Raw genomic sequence first — 17330 nt, forward strand, 5'->3', positions numbered from 1 at the left:
AAAAAAAAAAAAAATTGGAGAGCTGTTTTTGAGGTGCATTGCTTGGAAGTGGAAAAATACACAGATGTTTCATTGCTTCAAAATAGGTCTCTTCAAATACTTGACTACAAGTCAAAAAGTCTTCTTGCTGTATACCTCTTTAGTTGTGAGGAAATATGGATGTAATGTCTACCAGAATAACTCAAGCCCTCTTGTCCTTGTATGTGTTCTTCTTGATAATTTTTGACTTTCAGGAGTAATACAGCTTCTAACAAAAGTAGGAAATTTAACTTCATTCTCTTTTGTCACTGGCAGACAAAAAGAATAGTCTTCCAGAAACCAAGTGAAAAAAAAGAAACACCCTGTATTCAACAAAATTTTCTCAGTTGCCTTATTAAAATACCATATTTTTTAAGATTTAGTACTTTTAAAAGGCCTTCTTGAAAACAAGGCGTGCTTGTGAAATGAGCATTACAGTTTAAAAGTCTTAACCCCATCAGTATAACTTGTAATTTTTTTGAGTGTACATTTTTAAATGAGAGATTTTTACTCTTTTTCAGTGATTGAGAGTCTAGACAGCTGTGGGACCCAGCAATCATAATCATAGATGAAGTTGAAGCTCAATAGCTGTTCTTTGTGCTAAATGTGACTCATTTCTTTTGATTTTTGTGTACCTTTCTTTTGGTGACTGTTTTAAGTGGACAGGACTTCAGTTACACCTGAATGGTGTTTTGTGCCTAATGTTTATGTTGTAAGACAGCTAGCATTTGAAGGGCTAATTTTATAAAAAGTTGACCCAGAATAGTGTTATTTAACAACATGCATTGTTCTGAACTTCAGTTTCCTTTTTTGTCAGTCTTTTTTGTGGTGCAGTACCAACTTGCATGCAAAATTACACTTCCTTAAGTTGCTAAGGACACTGAAGTTTGGGATTCAATAAAAGCTAAACCAGCAAATTTTCTCTAGTTTTGTTCCTTTCAAGTTTTTCCACTGAGTGCCAGTATTGAAGACCAGACCATGTTTTAGACAAGAGCACTTTGGCATCTGAAGTTTTCTCATGTAACTTGAACCGTTGGTATTATTTGTGCAATTTTTATTGATGGTATTTCCAGGTGTTACTTAAAACCAAAAATACCAGAAAGTTAAAGCTATCTTACTTGTTTTTAAAAAAGAGTTGTTAATAAGGAATAAATTTTGAGCTTGAACTTCAAGAAATTCCATTTTTAAAATGCCTGGAAGCATCAGGTTAAACAAGGATGCTTTTGGTAAAGTATGTCCAGACAACAAAGCCAAGCAACATGGATTCTTCCTTGATTCCCTCTTGATGGAGATAACCATTTATCTTTGTGTCCCTGTGGTGTGGAATGGTATGCAACAGACAGTGTCATTCTGCTCTGCTCCAGGTAATGGTAAAACTCCAGTATTTGAGCTGCTGTTTTTTGTAAGACTTCAAATCACTTCAGCTTTAATGGTAGAGGAGAAACACGACTGCCTGAGATGTTCCAATAGACAGAAAAGGAAGGGACAGCTGTTCTTTTATGAAATTCATTACGGTTAATCACCATTGTTCTAGACTCTTAAACTCCAGTGTAGGAGTTGTCTATGACACTTCTTTTCCCGCCTCCGTCAAACTCTCACCATGGCAAATACCTTGTTGTCCCAGGGAAGGAAGTTTCCTGACCAATGTTTGTCCCATTTAGTCCATTTATTTCTCATGGTGGAAATGTGGATTTAGCTCAGGTTTTTATAGCCAGATTTCTTACCGTTTTGTCACAGGTGTTAGTGAGGAAATCAGAATGGAGCAAATTGTCTGCCTCTGCAGTTCTCAGTGCCACTCAGCTGCTTCTCTCTTTTGCCCATTCATCCAGACTGAGGTTAAACATCCATCTTCCTCCTGAAATACACCCATATACAAAACCTGAACAGCTCTACAGTTTGTCCATTCGCAGTTGCTGAGCATTTGATCTTGATTTGGAAAATAAAATTTGGGAGGAGGAGAGTTAGTGCCCTCTTGCAATTATCACTAGTTGCATTTTCTTCTAGCATTTTAGAAGTACTGTGCTTGGTGGTTGCTTTTTTTGTCAGTGTAAATTCACTAAAAGTTACATTGTTATGGGATTTAATTTTTTCTTTTGGCAATTGAGAAAACTGTGAGCTTGTGCTCTCAAGGAACATGCATGCTTTAGAGTGGCTCTTATGTGTTTGTATAAACTCTTGGTCTTTCCTCAAAATGATATTCTTGTGCCCTTTTCCCATGCGCTTAGTAGTTCTCTTCTGACTTACCTTTTATTTTCCACTGTATATCTATCACTGCTATGTAGGGCTTTTTTTAAGGTCTCCACAGTCTGCAGTGGCACTCACAAGTAAATGATTTAGTGCTTTAATCCACAGTGCAACAGTTTTATTATTGTTATCTAGAATCAAGTCAAAGAGCATGTGCATTTAAATTAATACTGAAGATCTTAACTAGAAACAACACTGGGGTTTGACAGATTATATCTGAAGTGACCCCTCATTGCTAAAGACACTTCTTTTTCTCCTACAAGACAAGGTCTCTTGCGTCCTTGTTTTCTGCTGTCATAATGAGCAAGAGGGTGCAAAGGGTCGTCCTCACGTTTTTGTGAGTGCTTGGAAGACTAGATTTGCTCTGTCCCAATACATGGCGTGAAGAGAATATGTCCTGAAATGTAGTGTGTAGTGATAAAGTCCTTTTAGTAAAAGTTTAATCATGGGATTTCAAAACATGTGAAGTTCTGAAAATTGAGTTAAGAAATTTTGGGAGAACAATTCCAAAGAAATGGCAGATTAATTAACTCAAGGTAGGGATACGAAAGTAATTTGACACCAGTTTACATGCTTTGATAGACTAATACTTAATGTTTTTCTAGTACATTCAGTTGACAATAATACAAATAATTTTCAAGTTCCAGTTATGTATTTTTAAGATGCCACTTTCTAGTTGGACATACTTCCAAAGAATTAGTGGCCTCAATTATAAAATTATGTACAGAAACAAAACTTCTGTGAAGTTTAGAGCTGGAACATAAAAGCCGAGTTTTTAAATATGGGGTGTTTATTTTAGTGTGGAGGAACAAAAATAAATTTAGAATAGACAGTTAGTCTACCTTACAAAATTTTAATTCCAAATACTGTAGCAAAACCTGCAAATAAAATTCAGTGTTCACACTGGGAGAGACCTCTGTGGTATTGGAAATATTTTGTGATCTTGTACTTATACACTTGTCTGTGAACCCAGAAGTTACTGATCATGTTGGTTGAATACCTCTACCTCTCTGACCTAACTAAAAAATACAGTAAGCATTATATTTAAAAAGTAGTTTCACTTAAAAGGGATGTTTATTAAAGATATCACAGGGTATGTTGGAATTAAAACTCTTTAAAGATTTATGGTTGTGTATTTAAGGTTGATTTCTGCCAGGAACAGATGGTATTGAAGCAGACAGCTGACAAGTGATACTGCAGCAAACACCTATTAAATCATATTTTGTAAGTTGGATCACAAAATGAGTATTTTATAGAGCTATTGCAAAATTTTGCTTTGAAGAGCAGATGAGTTAAAGACGAGTTTTTATGAAGGGGGAAGTTGCGTTCATGCTTTTTAAAAAAAAATAGTTTAAAGATTTTTGGACCAGTAGATATTGAACTACTTGAAGGGCAAATTGAAATCGTATTCTAGTATACTCTTGGGGAAACCCTGGTCAGGTTACAGCAGTCTTACTGGGTATGCACAGGATAAGAGATCTGCTTTTAAGGCATCTAGCTCATTAAAACTCCCTGTAGTTGTATGTAATTATTCTAAATCAATTGCTGAGATAGAACCCAATCAGGAATTAATCATTAGATCTCAAAAGTATTCTTTACAACTTTGAAAAGAGGCAGATTTGAGTGCTGCATGTTTAAATTAGCTGGAGATTTGTCCATTGTAGAAGTTTTGATCCATAAAACAACCAGCAAAATAATTAAAGCCTATGTTTTAGGTAAAATGAAGTGGCATTACCCTTCTTATCGGTTAGGGGTGTTATGAAGAAGCTTGTAAAACCAATATCCCTGTCACTTCCAAATTTGGTTTTAATGGGGTCCTAAGGCCTTCTATCCATTTCTCACATCATAATCCTTATAGAAATGCCTGTTTAGATGAAATGTTGGGGAAACGTGAGAACTGGAAGCACTGTGAATGCAAAGATTAGGTGTTTTTCATGTAATGCAATCCAAAGGCACATATTTATATGATGTTGGCATTTTTGTGACATAGAACCATCATTCTGAAAATGATTCCTTAAGGTCCAAGCCCTTTTATTGCTTCAATTTGTTGACAACATTGACCAATACCTGGAATTAAACTTGAGTGTTTCTACCTGGGAGTATGAATTCCTTTGCTTCTCTTGGAGTACCAACATTCTTTCAACTATGTAAAACCTGCCTAATACAATTAGTGTAGTGTGTTTCCTTACTAATATTACAGCTGATTTCAAGTTGTAGTAGACCCATTTGCCTGGCAGGTTGTTGAAATGGAAAATGAAGATGACACAACACTTGCTTTTCTGTGCTGTCAGATTCTGCAGTAATACTGAGATACTTGGAATTAAGTGCCAACAGCATTAGACCTTCCTTACATTCTGTGTAACAGTAGCTTTTATGTACAAAACCCCTTCTCTCTTGAAATGTTTCTTTTAGTTTCATAAACTTAAATAACAGTAAAGGAACAACATGAGGGTCAGTATTTATATTAGTATGATGTATTGGTGCTGCAAGATGTCTGCTTCCAAAGTTGCTCATTAAAACTGGAAGCTTGATGAATGTTATCTCCTGTAATGCTTTATATGCAGCAGTTTGTGTTTGCAGCTGATGCTTGTTCATCAAATTCTTACTGGTTTTAATAAAAAGTAGTTGTTCTGTATAGCGGTACTTCATTAGCATTTAAAATAGAGAATTCTGGTTTACTCAAACTTCATTTATTAAAATGCACAAATAACACGTGATACTTAAGGTGGAACAAGATCAGAATTTTCTTTTAATGAAAGCAAAGACTTCTTCACACTATTGAGAGCTTGTTGAATGCAACATTTGTGCTTTTGTATAGAAGTTCTGAAAAACTGGTTTTAAATACTGAAAAAAAATCAACTTTCTCACAGAGAAAAATTGAAAAAAAAAATTGTTTGGAAGCATCAAAAAGTGGCAGCTGTGAAACTAGGGGGGAAGAAAGTCAGGGCTTCATCAAAACTCCCTCAGCATGCAGAGAATTCGTGGTCAATAGAGACCCTGGGGCTTGGGATTGTTGAAGTACCATAGGCTCTGGAGCTGACCCAGAAGATCACAAGCAATGAACATCCCAGCAGGGCTTCCCTGATGCTGTAGAGCAGGGAAGTCTCCACCAGCCTCCCACATCTATACTCTTCTGGTTTGTACTCCCTGCTGCAGAACTGGGAGTTGGGCTTTGAGTATTTTCAAGCTGTCAGCTCAAGAACAGCAAAACTGAAATATTTGCATGACTGGAAACACACGGCTTGGACACATAGCTCTGGAGTGGAAATGTTGCTTGTGTTTGAGCTGCTCTCGTGTTTGTATCTTGGTGGTTTCAGGATGCTCAACAGTTTCCATTAGTAGCAGTTGCATTTTTGGAGAAGTGTGTCTCAAATTTATCAGAAATTTGGACCATGGATGTTTCAGGAAAATGTCTGGAGTTTGGTGATTACCATTTTTTGAGACGAACAGCTTCCTTCTCTTTGCCACTTTAATGGAAAATTTCTTAGTGGTTATATGAGATTGATATGACTTCTGCCACTGAGATGTTAAAAATAGGGGGGCTGGGGGGGAAACAAACAAACTTGAACATTTTCATCACATTTGTTGTGTTTGATAAAGTTTTGCCCTTTATAGGGCAAACTGGGGAGTGTAGTATTTGCTTTTATTCCTGAGTTAATACTCTCTGCAGAAGGGCATACTAGTGGCCCATCTTATTTTTATGTGTTTGTTCATCTTTAGGGTGTATGCTCTTTAACATTATCAAAAAGACTTAAATGGAGTTGCAAAATATTAGCTAGCTGTAGTAGTGCTGCTCCTCCAGATTGGAGGAATGAAAACCGATTTTCGTTGCTGACTTTGGGCTGGGAAGCAACTTTAATGTGTATTACCTTTTCCATTGTGATTCCTGTCTCTTTTTATTTTCTGCTAGGTGGCAAGTCCTTGGTGTCAGGGGCTGTATTTTTTTGTCATTAATCTGTAATCTGCAATTGAGACATACTGGCAAGTAATTGGTACTGTGAGGCATTATGTCGTATTATGATAAGTTTCTAGTATTGATGTCTTTTTCAGGGTGCGTCAGTGTCAGCTTTGCACTATTCAGTTTGGAATCTGTAATTCAGAAAATTCTGTTAGGAAACATTGGTGGGATGGTGACTGTGAAAGTTTGACTTCCAAGCAAGGACTAAAGAGGGAGTAGGTTGGGGGGGGAGGGGTTGTTGAATGTTCTAAGTTCTGAAGTTGTCTTTTATGTTCTAGAAGTGACTTTTTGGGTCTCAGCTCTAGTCTTGCTCTCTGATCTCTCCTGCCATGAACTTTAATTTTCTTACTGTATGCTGTGAGCTCTTCAGTAGAAATTCACTGAATAAGGTTATTTTTGCAAGGGAGAGGAACATTTTTAGCAATAAAATGTCAATGAAAATGTACAGTAATTTTGCCATCATTATGAAACAACAGTTGAATTGGTAAAAGTGTCTTGTGACTTAAAATTTCTTGCTGCTTATAATCTTGATCCCTCACCCCTGGTGTATTTGAAACTCTACTAAAAAGGTTTAGCCACATAAGCAGAGCTTGGTCCAGAACCAGGGTAGTGACTGAGGATCCTTCCCTTTCCTGATTTCTCAGTGGTCTTCCCTCAAAGTCAACTGGTTAGTTCTTGTTTATTTCTCACTGATGTGAAAGTGGTCTTATTTTTCTGATTAAGCTATAAGGGAAATCAGCACTGATCCTGAAAGAATTTGGAAATACTTTGCTAGTCTTCCAAAAGTGAATCTTTATCAGTATGTGTTGTGTATGGCCAAGTAAGTTCTCACTTGTACCTTCATAAAGGACCTTAGATCAGCCTGAACTAATCAAAAGTGCTGAGTCTTACTTGCATCCTCCAGAGTGTTTTCTGCAAAATAAATTGCATCTTTACCTTCTCTTTGCTTATTTCCAGCAAACAAAACAGTTGAAAGTGGATCTTGGTATTTTTGCCCCTACTCACTCTAGCTTCTTTTCTATTTAAAAAACTGCTGAAACAAACTTTAAGCTTCCCACAGACGACGTTGCTCAGTAATTACTGCATAGGAAGGTGACATACCATATTTAACTGCAGGACAGCCTCAAGATCCTGCCTCTGGAGATGAGTGCATGGTGATTTCTAACTGGTAGCTTAATGTGAAGACATGAAGAGCATCTGTCAGTTTGTGTATGCCAGGAAAAGGCCTAGTTGACTATGTAGGTATTAAGAGTTCCTTAGGGAAAAGCATGCTTGTCTTAGTAAATGTGACTAACGTCTTTAGAGTAATTAAGTTTTCTAAAATATAAAATGTTCAATATTTGGAAGATGCACTTTTATGCAGTGTTTTTTCATGACTCGTACAGAATGCTAAAACATACTTTTTTATTTTAAATAAAACCTTTTTTCCCCCCTCTTACCACAGGATAATGAGAAAAGGACCCCTTTACATGCTGCTGCCTATCTGGGAGATGCAGAAATTATTGAACTACTTATTTTATCTGGTATGTTCTATTCCTGTTAATGGAGAAAAAAAAAACCTCTTTGCACATCCAAGGAAATATTTGTGTATATCTTAGTCTATGTAGCTTTACTGACGTATTTAATGTACTAGAAATTAAAGATATTTGTACTAAAACATTGGTTTCCAGACTTAGCAGTGTTTTAATGCTGTGTAGTTCTGCTCTAAAATACTTCTTTATAGAAAGCTTTCTCAGGTATAGCTATTTTTATTTGTAGCTTAATCAGCTGTAGGTAGTATATTTTAAAGAATTGATGATGCATATGTTATAGGTAGATGTTAGCAGCATTGCTTTGGTTCTGAAATGGCCTTCAGAAAAACAAAGTTGAAAATAGAAGATGGCATCCAGCGTTAGTTATATTATTTTAAGTATCCTTTGCTGTTGGCTTAAATGCACAGTATATAATTAGGATAATTTGAAAATTTTAGAACTCTTGTCTTTTTTTTAATGTATTTGTGCTAAGGCAAAGTGCAAGTTCTGTAGAACAGTATGCTTCTGTCTTTTAAAGAGAAGAAGAAACAAGGTAGAAAACCAAGAAACTAAGCTAAAAACCTGAAAGCAAAATTTCATGACTGAGATACTACACTGATTGTCTTTGATCTTGGATAAATCTGTCCATCAAGTAGCTTGAGGCTGAATTTGAGATATGGTGCTTTAATAGAAATATTAAAACTTGTAACAGTCCATAGAATAATTTTTAATTGGCTTAGTGGCACACTTTACCTGTGCAAAGATGACTATTTCCACACCACTCCCCTCCCCATCAACCTTTACTAACAAATTCTGCTTCAAGAAATTGTCACTTCTGGGATTGTAGGAGTCCGTTACAGACTTTCAATTGAAATTGCCAGACACAATTTAATTTGTTACAAGTTAGCAGGGTACGATTTTCTCTTTAGAGATATAACGATATAGAGTACATTATATATTTGTTTCTCATGGAAAAATTCTATAGTGATAGAATTGCTGAGAAGGTGCTGGTTTTCCCTAGCAAGACAAAAAAAGTTCTGGTGGCTCTTGAAATAGAATGACCCCTTTCTTCTGAAAAGGGATCTTGGATTCAGCAAGAATACTTCTTTTTGTTGAGGTTTTCACAGTGATTAAAACAGAACAACTAACCATGTTGCAAACTTTGTGAAGTTGTAATTAACTATTTCTGGGAGGAATCTTCTGACTGTTTTGTGTGAACAGAGTTCAGTTAGCAGAACTGTGATTGAAGAAAATATCTCTCAGGTAAAGGTCTTATGGAAGAAGTGAGATTCTAGTTCAGGTATAAATGAAATAAAGGTCCTGACTGAGGGATGGCAGTAAAGGAAGAAAGGTTAGTCATAGTATTTGGGCATATAGCCTGAGGAAGAGTTAAAGAAAAATTGGAGAACAAAGGCAGAAGTGAAGAACTATGAATTAGGGCTGTACCAATAGGCCACATTTGAGCTGTTTTGTGGAGGAGAGGTAGTGGGGTGCTCCTGTGTCTACAGCTTCATTCAGGAAGACTGGGAGACATTGGCAAATCTCAGATAAAATTTACTTAATGAAAATCAAAGTTTACTTGCTCAAAAAAATGCATTAAATAGTTGCAAAATCAGAAGCTTTGAAAGCTGTGGAACATATAGGCAGTATCGCTCTGACCTTGCTGTGCTCATATGCTGTGCTGTGGGCTTCGTTTACATGTTTGTGCCTTGCTGTAGAAATACAGCCTCATGATTTTCCCAGGGAGGGTGTGCACTGGGGGATGACTCAAGGTGGTAAAGCTGAAAGGGGGGCCCACAAGCCAGTTGTCAATGCAATTGAAGGGGGGCATTAATTGCAGGATGAGAAGGTGATGCCTGTGTGTTAAGGCTGTTCAGTTTGAAGGGCTGTACTGTACTTAGGCGTTAATCTATATATTACCTGTCTGAAAGCTGTGGTTTCAGGCAACCAGCTTAAATCAGGCACTTTTAAAAGCAGTCACCAGTTTAGTCTTCCTCATTTCTGAATGCTGGACTCAAAATCTTTGTGCTTTGTGAACTGTGAGCACTCACAGCTGTATCTGAAGTGCTGCACCAGCTACTTCAGAGAAATCAGCTCTAGATGTCTCAAAATATGCAAGCCAAGATTTTTCTTCTAACGCTCCTAATTAGAAAATAGGGAACAGAGGTTAAGTGTATTTATGCTCTCCATTTCATAAAGATACAGAAAATTCATCTCTTGTGTTTCAGCTGGAAATCAAATCTCTCCTTTGAGACAGAGGTATAATGTTACATTTTGTCATAATAGATGAGCATTAGGGAGCAAATAAAGAACATCTGTTACAACAGCAAGGTTTGAAGAATGTTTCCTGTGTTGTAAGACCTTTTCGAACAAGCAAATACTTTGTTGAATAAATAACATTTCTGAACAAGTCTCCTCTGTGCAGTAAATTTGCATGTGAAAATTTTATATGTGGCTTTAGTTGACCTATCGTATTTGCACAAGGGATCGAATTAAGTAGTGTAGACTGTTTTCATCCTAGCATTTCTCACCTTGAGAGCTTGGCTTTCCAACCTGTAATGTCCTCCCACTGCAGTTTTGCTGGAATGTTATTAGGAGCCACTTTACAGTTTTCCTGCTCTTCAAGCTATCCTATGAAGACTTTTTGCTTTGACTTTTTTTTCTTTCTTCAAACTAGACCTTAAAGTCAGTATTAATCTTTCCACTATTCCGTGGCTTTTACCTGATTCTTTCTCAATCTCTATTTTTAGTTAGTGTGCACTGTATTTTATGTAGACATGGGTCTTTAATTTCAGTGGAACTTCTTTTGGATTCCCCTCAAGGGGATCCACATTGATTTCAAGTGTGCATTTTGGATCATATGTTGCTATTACAATATCTTTATATTAGTTTGCTAAGCAACCTGTGTTGCACATTCTGAAGATACAACTGATTCAGCCTATTTGCAGACTTCTGTGGAATAAGTTCTGTCTTAGAAGCATACTTCATTTTTCAGTTCTTGAGATTTTCCCACCAAACCTCAAGGCTGTTCTGTGACCTCTCCTGTTGTAGTCTTTCACCTGAGCAAGGACCTGAAGGTGATGATTTGGATACAGACTGAACAGCAAAGAAACCTGCTTCAGTGACTCCAGTTTGGGGCTGGACATCTAGATTGCCTTTTGTTTTTAACCTGAGACAGTGCTTCACTGCACTTATTAATAAATGTGTCCCCTGAGGATGTGAGCATCTTGCCAGCAAATTTTCATATAACTGTGGTCTTTGGTAGTCTAAATATTCAAGTCATCTCTCCCTATTAGATTGTAGCTATATAAGTAATTATAAATTTCTAAATTTGTTAGGGTATACAGAAAGATGGAACAAAAGTTTATATTTTAGTCACTCAAGAGTTATGATTTCGGAAGCATTTTCTTTTTTGTATTACTCTGTGTGGAGTTGTAACACCCATCACAGTTGTATTTTAATGATGTATGTACAATCCTGCATCCTGGTGCACAAACACATCTGTCTACTCTGCATATTTGCACTGACTTTAATTGTGTAAGTACTTGGTGGCAAGCTGTTGAGAAGTAGAAAAGTAAAATATTTAAGTGTTAATTAACCGAATGTTCAACTTTTCTTTCCAAAAAGTCCTGGTTAAAAAAACCCTCACACCCTTCTTCCTGTGAAGTCTTGCATGTGAACTGTTGTGGGGAGGCTTCTTGCTTAATAAAAATAATTTGTTCTGTTTGTCCTACACTTTTTTGGTGCCATCAGAGCTTATTCTGGAGGCAAGTGAGATGTGAGTGAGGAGCAGGACAGATTAGTGTGATCCCAGAATGTATTCTTTTGAGTAGCTTTTCATGCATTTTCTTTAAAATAGTATGCAGACTATTATTGCTTTTACTGAAATCAGCACACTTCATCTGAAAATAAATATCTGATTTATCTGTTCTCTTTTGAACAGGTTTAGTTAATGTATTATGTTGATACTGAAATGATACCACAGCACATTTATGTTTGTTTAACCCGAAATCTTCACTGCATGGAGCTCAGTGTGCATAAGTGTGTGGTCAAACTCGACCTCATTAAGGTTTGGCAGCCCATGAGTTTTTGTTGTGCTTTCCTCTGGGTCAGCTGGAAAATGTAAGAATCGTGCTGACAGGGGCAAACTATCATTACAATAATAACATATATTGGAGGATAGTAAAGACCCTCGAATGACACCACTCCACCTGTATTTCTTTCATCTAATTCTGAAACTATGCAACTATTAAAAGTCCATGCAATGACAGTCAGGCAGCTGTTGAAAGGCTCTCACTGCAGAAATAACAGCAGCATGAAGGTCCCTGTATTGGGGTTGCAGATGTACCCACTTGCTGAAGGCATTTCACAGGGGCTCCTTATACACTGGCTGTATCTTTCAGCTGCTTCCTCTTCTTTTGAGAATGATGTTGGCTGCAGTTTTCCTTTTTTGTGCTCTCTTAATTTCACTCTGGCAGCAGTAACAGTCAGTTGCTGGGAAGAAAGTAGCTCTGACGCTCTGAGAGAGACAACGAAGCTGACCTATGAAAAGGTACAAGCATTTTGTAGCTTGATGAGTACAAGAACCTCATGTTGCTCTTTGAAGCTCAAGGAGGTGGTGGCTGAGATGTGGCAGAAACTATGAAGTTCTGAAAGGAAATGGATTTTGGAGCGAAGTTCTGGAGGACTGCTTTGAGTTGATTGCTTTCCTCCCTTTTGTGGACAGTACATCTCTGTGTTTGTTTTTTGTTGTTTGGTTTTTTTTAAACAATAAAAACTGTTGTTGAAGCATCATTGTATCTGGTCAAAAGATATTCCAGTCCTGTCCCTCTCGGTTTTTTTTCTCTGTTCCATAGATCCTCTTCTATGTGTTTAGCTTATAAATAGGAAGATGCTTTTTCTCAATAAGGTCTTATTCATTATTTTTGCAGCAACACTTTTCCAGTTATCCAGGTTTTCAATAAGAAATTACCATAGACTTCTATTACTGATTGCTCTGATTCATATCTCAAATCTTTTGCTATGCAGACTTTTCCCACATCTCCTTCTGAATGTTCACATATTTTTCTATCTAAGGAAAAGTTTTCTTCATCTGCTCATTCAGCAGTCTGAGGATTTCTGTTTGCCATGGTCATCTTTTCTAGCTAATAAGAGGATAATTTAGAAAGAAAGAACTTTTGAAGCTAATATTAGCCCTTAGGAAAATAGTTAAGTAGAATCTAACTACAGTAGGACTGCTGTTCTCAGTGTTTTATACCTAGGATCTTCCTAACTTCTGCAAGCATTATTCCTAAAAGTATATTTCTAAGTATACTAGTTAAGACAATTTGTTAGCTTTTTTAAATGCAATCTAAAGCTCTTATTTACATCTTGTACTCCTAAATAAGCATTTCAAAGCTTTAAATGCTGAACATCAGGTGTCTGTATTGCATAAGTGAATGAAAACACTTTTTCTTTATATGCTTATATTGTTCAAGTACTAGTACATCTTGTACAATAACAAGGGAAAAGTACCATCCTTGAGAGTCTAAAAATACACACTGCAAACAGAACAGTGGAAGGCAATTCATATATGTGAGTACTGTGAGTGAAGATGAAAATGTCTTTTCAGTTCTGTTGTTTCATTTCTCAATCTATTTCCAGCTAGTGATGCCTATGTAATATAGCTGCTGCATTCATTAGTCTTCCGAGGACATTTACAAATAGGAACAGTTCTCGAGCAGAGTAGCTTAGGAAGAGTCACAGCAAAAGCTCTTCTGAGAGGAGCACAGAGGTGATGTGCTGAGACACGGCTTTGTGGGGTGACAGGGTAGCACTTCATGGATGAAGGTTGAGGTGTGCGGCTGTTCCTCACAGCATCTGCTGCCCAGTCATCCAGTGCCTGTCTCTTCCAGAGCTGGCCGAGATGCTCGCTGCTACCTGAATGTAAGGATATTGACACCAAGGCAGTAGCCACTGGATTGCAGAAACACATGTCTGGCTTTTGGTGGCTAATAACATATTTGAATGTGCAATTGACAGATATAATTAAAGCTTCCAGGATCCTTCTGAAAATCAGTGTGTGTATCAAATTGGCAGATGTGTCTCTTGGAACACAAATTTGCTAATAGTAAACATCACTGATTTTATTTTGTAGTTTCTGTGCTAGCTTTATTAAATAAAACATCTTCATAGTTGTCAGTCAACTTTGCAAAATGAAACATAAGATACAGAGAGGGAAGAAAAATATATAATACTTCTCTGTCTATCTCCTTGCCTCACATACTCCCTACTTTGCAGAGCAAAAATCCTGCTTTCGTATTTGCCTAGATATGTAAACTTACTAGGCTGTAAACTAATAAACTAGTAAAGTTGGCAATGGAAGGGCAGATCTTGTTTAATCTTTCAGTTTAGTGCACCAACTTAGAAGAGTAAGTTGGTTTGTTTAGAAGGTACAGCTTTAAGATTGGTGTCTTAAATCAGTTTACATAATCAGTTTTTAAGTTTAAGCAAAGATGGGTATTTGTGTTGCAGTGTTGTATTTGTTATCTCTGGCAAGCACCCAGATCCTTTTCCTGTGAGCTCTGTGGCATTAAAAGAAATTAAATCTAAGAAATTTTACATTAAACAAATGAAATATTTGAGCAGATTTAATAAAAACATTAAAACCGGGCTCCTGAAGTCTGGAAGATCCAGCGTGGCAGGGTTTTTTTTGTTTGCTTTTTTGTTTTTACAGATTGGGCATTGAGGCACACTGCACTGTGCTGGGAAAGAGGGAGCTGCTGCATAACTGGCATTTGAAGGCGTTTGAAATGTGAGAAATGCCCTGGTTAACGTGTCAGCAGGTTGGGCTTCACAGGGATAATGTTGCCTTGGCAGTGTTTTACAGTGAATTATATACATGCGTGTGTTCAAACTGTCTGTAAGCAAACTGTGAAGCAAATCATCTTTAAGCAAAAGATACTCAGTAAAGGTGTAATATATTTTCTAACATTTATTTGCAGTGATCTGCACTAGAGCTTTAGCCCAGAGAATGAACGCTGTAAAACTTCTCACTGTTGCATGGTAGAAGTATGATAGGTTTGAGGGAGCTTTGTGTTCCATGGAGAGAGTCTGAAGGGGGAGGGAGGAATGGTGACATTTTCCTCAAATCATGTGCTAGGGAGTAAAGAGCAGCCTAGAGAGACATTATGGCCTCACATTCAACTCTGGTGAAACTGTTCTATAAAATTGTAAGTCAATCTTGGCAGCATGTCATCTTGGAGAAATTTATGGGGGAAGTATAGTATTTCTTTGTTAATTTCAAGTATTTTATTTAATATATCTAGAGCTATAGATCTTCCAATTCCCACATTAATAGTGCATATACATTTTCTGGTAGTATACTTACTCTGATTATTATGTTAAAATTTTGTATTTTAATCAAACAGTTTTGGAACTCCTTTAAGAGTTCTTTGTTGGGGGCACAGGGGAAAAAGTTTGGTGGTTCTTTCTTAAGTAAATCCATCAGAGTTTTAGGTCTTTTGACAGAAGTCAATTTTCATTTTTTCCTTTGTCAGAGAATCTACAAATTTTTTGTGCATTTGAAAAGCTAACTTATTTAAATATATACAATTTAACAGAGACTAGGGAGTGTATTAGACCTGGGCTTTCTTGCTTCTTTAGATGGAAGATCACTTATGGGGTCGGGCACAGATATTATTGTGTTGATTTTCTTCTTTTGCAAGGACCCTGTATGTTACTTTTAGATACCGCTTCATATTTCCTTTGGCATTTCTTTGACTAATGCTGGTTTTCTTTCCTACCAGAAACAAAAAACACTTTCAGATAATTCTTTTTTCTCTTTAATCATAGTAAATTTGATTAACCTTCCCACTAGGAAAACCTTTTCTACAGTATACTTTTGTATTTATCTGTGCTATCTTATGTGGGTTTTAGGCTATGTGTTAAAAGTACCAGAAGTGTCAGTGAATGATTTAGCTGAATCCGTAAAGACAGTTTGGATCCTAAGCACATTTTAGCTAGAGCTTAGGTGACTGCTGCTGCTTCCTGGGGGTGGAAGTGTACATTTCTCTCTTTCTGCTTGGCGTGGTGCTTCTCCTGTCTTGGGCTTCATCACCTAGGTGGATCTGACCCTAAATCTTGCAAGTTCATTTTCCTGAGGAAAATCAGGATGGCTATTATTTACTCCCTAGAAACAGAAACAGAAATCTGTTAGTCTTGCAAAGTCTTTGTTCCTTGGTTGCTGGCCATAGACATAGTCAGGTGGAGGTTGGAGTAACATTTTTTGGCTCTTAGTTTGTTACACTTATATAACTGTATATGTGTGGATGTATATCAGTAAGAAATTAAATCATTATTTTCTTGTTTGCTGAAGTTCACTGGAAGTTAGAATGTATTTCAGTTGATTTCTTCAGGAGAAAAACCTCCAAATCCTTAATTTCTTTCTTAAGAAAATGAAAGAAAATCTAAACCTAGGGTTTTATCCCATACATATGTTTGTGACACCTTTTTTTCCTGGAGATAGGGACAGTTGTTTCTCAGGTGTGCTTTTAGAAGCAAAGAGGTGTGGTAGTGAAGTGGGCTAATTGACGCAGTGGAGTAGAGAAGATTCATTCCCAAATTCACAGTACCGAAGTAGCAACATTCTATATACCTACACATCACACTTGCCAACCACAAGGAAATGGAGAGGCATGGGGAATAAATATAGCCTCTTTCTCTATTTTAAGAATAGAATTTTGGATACTTTCAACTACAGTGGGAGAGTGTGGGATTTTTGTTGCTGAATAAAGGCACGGAATCCGTCATTCTTACCCAATGGTCTTTTGTGTGCCCGTGGAAGTGCAGAAGATTACAGATGGTTACTTAGTGTAAAAATATGCATACACTTTGATGGCAGAGTACTACAGGTGTAGTGTAAAAGATTTTCCTCAAAGGGGTGGGCTTCAGCTGGAGATAGAACTATTGAAATATACTTATTCTGGGCTAATTAATACAGTATGATGCCAGAAGTAGAGTCTGTCCCTGTACTTGAAAATATTAGAGTGTTTTTGTAAATAAACAAAAAGATTCTTGTATTCTTATTTTTTTGTTACAGGAGCTAGAGTTAATGCCAAAGACAGCAAATGGTTGACTCCTTTACACAGAGCTGTGGCGTCTTGTAGCGAGGTATGCTTTTTTTCCTGACTGCTTTGTGTTAAAATAAGACATCTCAAAATACCTTCTGTTCTTTTTTTCAGTTTTTACTAAGTAAAACTGCTCTAAACTTTTGCAATTGCAGAACATTTTTGCATCAGCTTAATTTGATTCTATGTGTGTGTATATATGTGTATATATCTCTCTCTCAGTGTCACATGCCTGAGTAGTAATAAAGGGGGAAAACTCTAACCTTATAGTTCTTAGCTTTGCTCTTGGCTGTTTCCCTAGCAGAGGATTCTGCATGCAGTGTTCTCAAGCCCAGTTTATTTCACTTAGGTAGTCAGAGTGATTGAGTGTAAGAGCAGTAGAGATGAACTAAGATTTAGTAAAACCTTTACAGCGTAATCTTTGCATTTCTTCTTTTTTTTTTTTTACATGCTTTTTTCACCTATCTGTTCAGGCATTGAAGAAATAAATGG

General features: G+C 36.9%; 1 protein-coding gene across 1 annotated transcript in view; it reads left to right on the top strand.

Moving 5' to 3' along the window:
- LOC103780450 (serine/threonine-protein phosphatase 6 regulatory ankyrin repeat subunit A-like) overlaps positions 1-17330 on the top strand; it is a 48094-nt gene that overhangs the window by 13790 nt on the left and 16974 nt on the right. Inside the window, exons 3-4 of the mRNA XM_008948127.1 lie at positions 7665-7743; positions 16811-16881. Of these exons, the coding sequence (XP_008946375.1) occupies positions 7665-7743; positions 16811-16881 (150 nt within the window). The remainder of the gene's footprint in view (positions 1-7664; positions 7744-16810; positions 16882-17330) is intronic.

The sequence above is a fragment of the Merops nubicus genome, unplaced genomic scaffold (genome assembly GCF_000691845.1).
Source record: "Merops nubicus isolate BGI_N331 unplaced genomic scaffold, ASM69184v1 scaffold12029, whole genome shotgun sequence".
Lineage (NCBI taxonomy): Eukaryota > Metazoa > Chordata > Aves > Coraciiformes > Meropidae > Merops > Merops nubicus.